Raw genomic sequence first — 9471 nt, forward strand, 5'->3', positions numbered from 1 at the left:
CAGTCAAGTTCCAGGGACATAAGGTCAAAATAGACTTCTAGAGTCTGTGGCCTACGGTGCATCACTGTTCTGCAATTTTGTTTTTCAAAAGCCTATATCCTACCTGCTCGATCTTTCCTATCGTGCATGATGTGTAGCTCAACGCATTCCAACCGCTGAGGGATCACCAACAGGGTCATTGTTGGGCATACACTGTACGACGGGTTCAAGGAGAAGCGAGGGCAAAGGACATCATATACATCCATTGTTTAACGCTAAAGACTTATCTAGCATCGTGCACCGTCTTATATAATACAATATCCCGACTCGAGGTTGTACAATTCGGTCGTCAGATATGATATTAGTTTTGCTTCTCGGAAAGTGGATTCAATGGATGTTAGGGATATTTGAAAACAGAGGTTGGAAAAGCATAGTTTTTAAGAAAGGTATCTTCACATGTTACTGGGCCCTAGCAATGCATGGTGTAAAATCAAACACTAAATCAAACTAGCTAGAATATATACGATGATCAATATTCCTCATATCGTGTAACGATATTCTATTCTGTACCTCATTCAGCATTGTTGAGTCGGATGGATAGAGAAATTGAGTTATAGATTTAGCGAAGAGTTTGTAAAAAAAAAAAAAAAAAAAACATGAAATGGTATCTTTAGAAAACGGAATACTGTTGTTCCGGAGCAAACATGATGAAACAATATTACGGACGTAGCGAATACGCAACGACTATCTTTCAGTAGCCCCCTCCTAACCGTGCATCGTGCTTAGCCCAAGTCCTGCCCACAAGCCAGCGCCACTGGCAACGCACATGTCCCATCCTGTCTCAAAATTCGCCACAATCAATCGCGCGAGACACGAATCTTGGCCCAGTTCACTCGCTTAACATCTAAGAAAACTTAATAGTACGCACCGTGTTAACGGTCTGTCTAATGATCTACTGCTACCTGCCTGTACCTCAACTCGAGCCTGCACATATTCGATCAGAATAATAGCAGGGAATAGCAGGGCAGGAGAGTAGTACGAAGCGTTTTGCTGCAAATGTAGGATATAGGATGGAGAAACACATTTGGTGGAAACCAATACCTGTAGGTTTAGTTCGGTTGGAAAGCCTGGTCCTGGGCAGGACGATATTGTTCGCACCGTGTTTGTTAATATTATCCCACTGTCCATGGTGTGCGTTTTCGGAAATCCTTACCTCGGGGTCTATTAGTTTTACGAGTTTGCAATGCAGGTTAGTGGCGGAAGATACAAAGCCAGCGGAGAAAGATCGGCAAAGAAGGTTTAGGTACTACTGCCCTGCGACGAATCTCAAAACTGAGTCCCAGGAAAGCTCTAATTTTTGTGCGTACCTACAATTATTGGTAAACGACATTCGGAACAGTGTTTATAATAATTTAGTCCACACAACACGTGCTTTTACGTACGTGGATTAAATTATTAAAAATCTGCATAAACACAGCTACGGTACGTTACAAACTTTCCTGTCCTGAGAAGCGTCGCAGCGCATTGTTACAGGTTTTTGGGGGGGGGGGGGGGGGGGGGGGGGGGGGTCCTCATATCGGTGGGACACTTTCTTGACTCTTTCTTCTGGGACGTGAACTTTATAAGACTCTGTGGCACCGTTTTTGGACAAATCCAATAGGTCTTACCAATGTTGCAATAAAGTCCAACTACCATCACATAACTTTCTTTTCTCGTCAAGAGTCAAGAAAGTGTCCCACAGCCACGAGAACGCCCGAAAAAAAACCCTGTAAGCCGGTATCGGTTCATGTTAGTTGCGGTAAGCTACACGAACCGCGCAGTTCGCAAAGCGCAGTGTATGGTTTTCGGAGCATATTTCGGAGGGTAATTTAATAATAAGAACATGCAAATAAGATTAGCATACACCCTTAGGTACATTACACATACATCAGCATTTCTATGAGCGCATTGTTAAATTTTCTAGTATTTTCAGGCCACAGTGTACTGGTTCTCCAAGTGTCGGAAGCGTCCGTAAAATCCTTCATCCCGCCTGCTTGTGGCCCGTGTGTTGCCGATTGGCGCGGGGGCAAAAGGGAGGGCGAAAGTCACGCGGGTGAAGGATTTTAGGACCCTATATCCATCAGGTGTTTAAAAGCTAAAAGTTTATATCCTACCATCGCGTAAAACACGATTTGCCTTAAGTCTACACTGGACTGTTCCACTCAGTCCGACGGTCTAGGGGTAGGGGTCGAGCAGCGTACATAAACATCAGAAAGTAAGGTTCATTTTACGATGACAAAAAATAATAGTAATAAGTGGGGTAAATTCCGATTCCGGATCATGAAATAATAAAGGCATAATACTCTCTCTCTCTCTCTCTCTCTCTCTCTCTGCTCCCCTAGCAAACAACGAGACCGAACCACGACGCTACTCTACCAGCCGCAGCAACTTGCTTTGCCCGACCTTTTTTTTCTCAGGAACGCAAAACGCTGCTGCCCGCCCTAGATCTGACGCGTATAGATCCGGCCACTGTATCGGTTGAAGCCCCGGCCGGAGCGTGGTCGCTGCGAGCCGCCAAAGTGGCTGGGCGGATCGCGATAGTGGCCACTGCTGCCAGGACCACCGCCGCACCACCGACATTGCCCCCGCCGCCACTAGACAACCCGTGCCCGAAGTGCTTACCGCTGCCGGGGCCGCTTCCACCGCCGACGCCACCCCCCACGCCGCCATCGTGCATCTGGGACGCACCGGAGGACCAGCCAGAGCCGCCGCCGTTGCCACCGCTGCCGCTGCCGCCGCCTCCCCCACCGCCCCCGTTACCACCGCCGCTGCCCCCGGCGGCACTCTGCCAGTGGCCACCGCCGCTGCCGGATCCACCGCTGCCGCCCCCGACGGAGCCACCGCCTCCACCGCCCCCGCCACCTGCGCCGCCCGATCGAGCACCGCGGTCGGGGAAGTTGCGCCCGCGGCTCCGGTTCGTGCCGCGGATCGTGATGATGTCGCGCGACAGCTTGTTGTAGCCGGTCGGTCCGGTCGGCTGGGCGCCGCACGTTTCGAGCGCCAGGAAATCGTCCACATGCAGCGAGGGCGGACGAGACGTGTTGGGCGGGCGGGACCGGAACAGATCCCCACGGGTGGTGGGTGTGCGCGAAAATCCACGCCCGCGCAATGGTGTTGCTAAAACATAGAGAAAAAAGAAGCGAGGCGAGATATTAGTTTCAATGTAAACACAGCAGAAATACAGTGGATCCCCGCAAAACGAGTTTAATCCGTTCCAATGACTCGCTCGTTATGCAGGAGGCGCTATTCCATGTATGTAATTTGTATGAAAAGTGAAATAATTCATCTTGAACTAACCGCAAGTGTGCTGGTATAAAGATATATAGGGTAAATGTACCAATAATGGTGCAATTTGTATGAGTACAGATGTGCTGTAATAGATTTAACGTGTCGGGAAGATACATTTATGAATATTTTAACACACAGCAATTGGAATCGCAACCATTTTTACCATCAAATACAACAAATTTACGAAAAAATACATTTTTTGTGACTGCTTGGCTCCTGTTGTTACTGTCCTGTTTTTACTGATTTTATGACTATAACCACTATAGGAAAATGCCTGTTTAGTGTACTTACGCTATATACACCGACATCCTACTAGCAAAACTTACAAAACTAGGCACAGGTTCAAATCTGCTGAACTGGCTCTGTTCATGCCTAGTAGATCGAGCATATACTGGGTCATTTCAGGATAATCTATCCCATTTCCTTTCATCAGTCTCTCAGGTGTACCTCCAGGGTAGTAATTTGGGGCCTTAGATGACAGTAGATATGCTTCAACAGCACATAGACAGATTTTACCACTGGTGTAGACGCAATCACATACAGTTGTGTGTAAAAATGAATCTTCAGTGACGAGTGACTCGAATCTCGAATCGACTCTTCAAAGATTCCTGTATCTCGAAGGATTGAAACTCGAAAAATAAATAACTCTTCAAGGATTCATAAGTTCATAAAAGTTCATATATCTCCAGGGATTCATGAATCTTTATTTATCCAGGGATTTATGAATTTCAAAACATTGTATTTGCGCGATCCCAACTAACAACATGCCCGTCGTGGGTGCAAGCCTCGCATGGTCCGTCTCCCCGTAGCAAAACAAACTTTCCAGCTGCGTGGTGCTTGTCAAGAAATCCCAAAAGCGTCTATAGGCTGGCATGACCACGTAGGTTGCTACGCCAAGAAGAGAAGTGATGTTCAAGCTCTATGAATCTTTGGATGTTTGTATCCCTTGAGATTCATGAATCTTTCGAGACATATGCATCTTTTTGGAAATTGATGAATGTTTCGAGATTGATGGGTCTTTGGAGATTCATCAATCTTTGCAACCGAGATTCAGGTTCAGAAAGATACATGAGACGCCGCATAGCACAACAAATGTTCGTCGAAGGCTTACTAACAGCGAACATTGACTGCTCTTCAATACTCCAGCGACTTGAATTATATGCTCCAATAGCTCCACTACGTCCACATCCCCTGCTAAATATAGTGCACAATAGAACAACCTATGGCTCATCCGAGGTTGGTTTCCATATTTTTTGGTGCATTCCCACGATTTTTTGGGCGTTTCCCAGATTTTTTCCCCAGAGACGAGCCCAAAAAATTATGGGAACTGACCAAGAAATCGTGGGGAACCCTGTAAAAGTCTCTGATTGATGTTTGAAACCTAAATCAAGTATTAATTAATAAATTTTATCAGGACTTTACAGTCCAATGAATAAAGCATAATAATAATAATACTAAAAATAATAATAATAACAATAATAATAATAATAATAATAATAATAATAATAATAATAATAATAATAATAATAATAAAAATAATAATAGTATTAAACTATTATTATAGTATCCAAATTCTCATTTGTCCGAGCGATAAATCAAAATAAAGAAATGCTAACCGATCGTGATCTAGAATTCACATCGGCACCAAAACACACCTCAGGCCCACGACGAATGGTACTGCTCGCTATACGAGAATTTTGCACGTTAAGAGCGGTACCTTGTGAAGCGCATTTACATTTGCTCGTTATAAACGAGTTCCATTGTAAACGGGGCAACAAAAAAAAGGAATAAAAATGAAACATCTTACCAAATATCTTCTTCTCCGGCCGTCCCGTGCTCGGTTCCACCTCGACGCGCCGCGTGCGGAAGCAGGGCGCAGTCGTCAGCCGGTCCCGGTTCGAGTGGGGCGACGCGGACAGGTGCAGCAGGCGCTTGCAGTCGGCGGTCAGGTTCGTGTCGCCGGACAGGCACACCTTCGCGAGGTCCTGCAGGTCGCACGGGATCTGCTCGCGCTCGAGATCGTCGTCGCAGGGCGTAAAGCCGAGCCAGTCCGTCGCCTTCAGCTGATCGTCGCAGTCCTCGCTGAGCAGGTAGACGCTGCGGGAGCCGTACTGCGTGACGATGCCCTCCGCCTGGGGCAGCGGATCCACCGTGACCGCACTCCAGTCGATGGGGGCGGTGCTAGCGCTTTTGGTCGCTTCCGTTGTTGCCGCCGCCGCCGCCGTCGCCGCCGCCGCCACTGCCAGCTCGATCTGAGTGCGCAGGAAGCTCAAATTGTCCTTCAGGGTGTCCGTGCCGGGCTTGGGTGGTTCGGCAGCCGCTTCACTGTTCAACTGCATCGGTTCCTCCTTCGCCTCACCACCCCCGTACAGGTCGAGCAGCTCGTCGACGAACGGTAGCATTTGGGCGAGCAGCGCGTCCTCCTCACTGTCGCACAGCGGCATCAGCATGCCGAGCTGGTCGAGCGGCAGCTTGACCGTGCGCTTGGGCAGATTGACGCAGCCGTCCGTTTCGTACGCGGCCAGCGACCGCCAGAAGTCGCTCAGCAGCACAAACAGCGCCCGGTACGCGTCGGGACCGTCCCGGGCCTTGCGCCAAAACTTGTGCATCACCGCACACCAGCCGTCCCGCTTGCGCATCAGGTTCGCCATCAGCGTCACGAAGGTGGTGCTGAAAAGAGGGTAAAAAAATAAAGAAAAATGTCAACCTGGTTTGTCGGCGGGTTTTTGGAGAGAAAGAAGAAAAAAGAAGCAATGCCACGCCTTACTCGTGCTCGGTGAGCAGCAGCATGGTGCGCAGGGCGGCCATCAGGACGCCGAGCCCGATCTCGGCGCCGGTCACGTTGGTGGCGCACGCGCCACAGAACGCCTCGATGATGTCCTTCGGGGGCAGCGAGCAGGCGAGCTGCAGGGCCGGATCGATCGTGTCGCCAAACATGAGCGCTATCTCCGCGTCGAACAGGCTCTGGAAGGTGAGGTAGATGTGCTGCTGCGTCTGCTGGTGGGCCGGCGTCTGGCCCGGGTTGAGCAGCACGCCCATCAGCATGTCCATGATGCGGCCGGGCAGGATCGACAGTACGGAGATTTTGACCGACGCGTGGCAGACGAGCGTCGCGAGGAAGCTGACCAGCCGGGCGTGGCTCGTGCTTGCCAGCCCGCCCGGCAGCAGCGGCTCCTGCACGATCAGGTCGGCGAGCGATTTGGAGACGAGCAGCGTCATGTTCGGGGCAAGATCGGACAGCTGCAGACAGACGCGGCTCAGCACGGCCAGCATCGGCGTGTAGCTGGAGGTGCACAGTGTTTGGATCAGCTCGCCGATCGAGGGGCTTTGCGGGTGCAGATGGGCCGACCAGAGCTGCCGCTCCTGAATCAGCCGGCTGAGCTCGGGCGGGGCGAGCGGCTGCCGGCAGTGGATGGGCAGCGGCAGGGGCAGCAGCTCGGACAGCACCAGCAGCCCGGGCAGGAAGTAGTTCGGGCCGGCCAGCGTGAACCGCACCAGCTCGCCCACCATCTGCGTCCACAGGCTGCGATGGACGTTGTTCGTGTCGAGCCCTTCGGGCGGCGTCGGCTGCGTGTACGCGAGCAGTATGCGCACCGTCTCGCGCTGCACCTGGCGCGCGTCCGGTCCGGCCGCGGCGACCGAGGGGACGCACTGCATCAGCGTGTAGGTGCGGAGCAGCGGCTCGATCAGCGTCAGGTCGCGGAACTCCGTGTTCCGGCACTCGATCAGGTAGGTGACGAGCTTGCGCAGGATGTAGACGAGCGGGCAGAGCAGCTGGGTGAGCAGCACGCCCTGCTGGCTCGCCAGGCTGGACGTGTGGATGGCCGGCTGGTCGAAGTGGTGCGTCAGCTTGTCGAGGATGGCGAGCAGCAGCGCCTGCCCGTCCGCCGAGTAGAACTGGAGCAGCGTGTACTTGTACTTGAACTCGGCGTGCCCGCCCGGCTGCTCGTAGTCGTCGTACGGCGGTATGCCGAGCAGCCGGACCAGCCGCAGCGCGGTGATGAGATCGCCCGGGAAGGCGGTCACGTACTCGAGGCTGCGGCGCATCAGCTCCACCAGCGGCCCGATGTCGACGTACGCGAACAGATCGTGCAGCTCGAGCGGCTTGAGGTAGACGGCCAGCTCCTGCAGGGTCGCGCTGACGCCCGGCTCGAACTGCTCGTGCTGCTTGGCCAGGGCGAGCAGGGCCGGCCCGTGCTGGGCCAGATAGCCGACGGCTTCCCCGTGCCGCACGGTGCAGTCCACCAGATCGACACAGTAGCCGACGATCGGCGAGCGATGCTTGGTGGCGGCCGCGTTCGTCCCACCGACGCCCTCCTTCGCCACCGTGCGCTGCTCGCGCTCGAGCAGCTCCAGCAGCACCGCCAGATTGTCGTCCATCGAGAGCACCTCCACGACGAAGCGGCGCCCGGGCCCGCAGGACAGCTCGTACAAGGCGTGCAGGCCGTCCACCAGCCGGTCCCGCTGCTCCTCCAGCTGATCGTTCGACGGGGCGACGCTGCCGGTGCTCGCATTCGCGATCGCGTCCAGATGGTAGATCGTCTGCACCTTGTACACCAGCTCCACGCCCAGCAGCTGCGGGCGGGACAGCTCCGACACCTGCACCTCGTCGCCGGTCGGGGCACTGCGGCCGCCCGGTGCCGCCTCCCCGCCGGCACTGGCCGGCAGCCGCTGGAACAGCCACCGCAGCAGCAGGTTCGTGTGCGGCAGGCTGTCCACCAGGTAGCGCAGCTTCGGCACGCTCTTGAGCAGGCAGGCGAGCAGGTTGTAGATCAGCTCGCACAGGGCCGGCGGCGTGCCGGGCAGATCGAGCAGCAGCACCAGCGACTCCACCAGCCGGTGGATCTTGAAGAACTGCACCACCGTGCGGCTCACGTTCAGCGACGACGCGATGTCCTTGTGTATCTCGAACTTGGCCGACACCGGCAGGAAGCGTTTCGGCTGCGCGAGCGACACCTCGTGCAGCGAGATCGCGCTCGTCAGCTCGGTCAGCGAGCTGCGCAGCAGCTCCATCAGCTCCTGGTCGGTGCGCTTCGCGCCGCCCTGCTGCGGCCCCGCCGGCTCGCCACCCTCCTCGACCGCGCGCACGTACAGCTGCTCGACGGTCGCGTGTATCAGCTCCAGATTTTCGTACAGCGAGATCTTGCGCAGCAGCGACTTCAGCGCGAAGCTGATGCGCGTCGACGGGTTCTCCTGCAGCAGGTCGAGCAGTATCTGGTACCCGTTGTACGACGGCGACAGGAAGTAGTGGACGGCGGTGCGCGTATCCAGACACGCGTAGATCGTGCGTATGATCATCAGCTTGATCGAGAGCGCCATGTGCGGCTGGGAGTACAGGCCGAGCAGCCGGTCGAACAGGTTGAACTCGTCCGGCCGGGCCCGCCGCAGCAGCAGCGCGATGAACGGTTCGTGCGGCCCGAGAAACTCGGCCAGCCGGATGCCGCTCTTCATGTGGCGCAGCTTGAACGCCGGCTGCGGCTGCACCATCGCCCGCTCGAAGTCCAGCCCGACGCAGATGCAGTTCACCAGCCGGTCGGTCACGCCCGGCCAGCCGGTCTGGATCCAGCGGTCCAGCTGCTGCTGGCAGGCGTCCCGCGCGTCATCCTTCGCCAGCAGCTGCCCGAGCAGGTGCACCAGCTGCTCCGCGTAGTCGACGAAGCGCTCCTTCCATTCGGCCGGCTCGCGCTCGAACGCGCCGGTCGCCGCCCGCCCGTACCGCTCCTGCCCGAGCAGCTGCTCGAGCTGGCGGAGCAGCTTCTGTTCGCCGGGGCCGAGCAGCCGCACCGGGTCCGCTCCCGCCGGCACGTACCGCTCGAGCGTGGCCCCGAACGGGTCGAACTGTTTGGCCGGCGGCTCGTCCAGATTTTCGTACGCGGCCGGGCCGGCCGATCCGCTGGCTGGGGCGGGGGCTCCCGCTCCGCCGCCCCCACCGGTTGCGCTCTCCAGATCGTAGTCGAAGTCCTCCGGTATCTCCTCGTCGCTCAGGATCGGCTCGAACTGGTCCGGCACGGAGGCGGCATCCTCGTCGGGCAGGGTTGCCGCTGGGCCGGTGGCAGCACCCGCCGGCAGCATGGTGGTCGGGGAGGCGACGGGCGTCACCGAGACGGAGACGGCATCGCACACTAGCGGGGGCGGCGAGACGACACGCTCCGGCACGTGCTGTTG

The 9471-nt window shown here is 55.5% G+C and overlaps 1 protein-coding gene across 1 annotated transcript in view; it reads right to left on the reverse strand.

Annotated features, from left to right (window-relative positions):
- Positions 1 to 1868: 1868 nt before the first annotated feature.
- Positions 1869 to 9471, reverse strand: part of LOC121589500 (protein virilizer) — a 9844-nt gene continuing 2241 nt past the window's right edge. The window contains exons 3-5 of the mRNA XM_041908468.1: positions 6074 to 9465; positions 5114 to 5976; positions 1869 to 3135 (exon numbers count right to left, since the gene is read on the reverse strand). Coding sequence (XP_041764402.1) covers positions 2432 to 3135; positions 5114 to 5976; positions 6074 to 9465 — 4959 coding nt within the window. The 3' untranslated portion in view covers positions 1869 to 2431. The remainder of the gene's footprint in view (positions 3136 to 5113; positions 5977 to 6073; positions 9466 to 9471) is intronic.

The sequence above is a fragment of the Anopheles merus genome, chromosome X (assembly GCF_017562075.2).
Source record: "Anopheles merus strain MAF chromosome X, AmerM5.1, whole genome shotgun sequence".
NCBI lineage: Eukaryota > Metazoa > Arthropoda > Insecta > Diptera > Culicidae > Anopheles > Anopheles merus.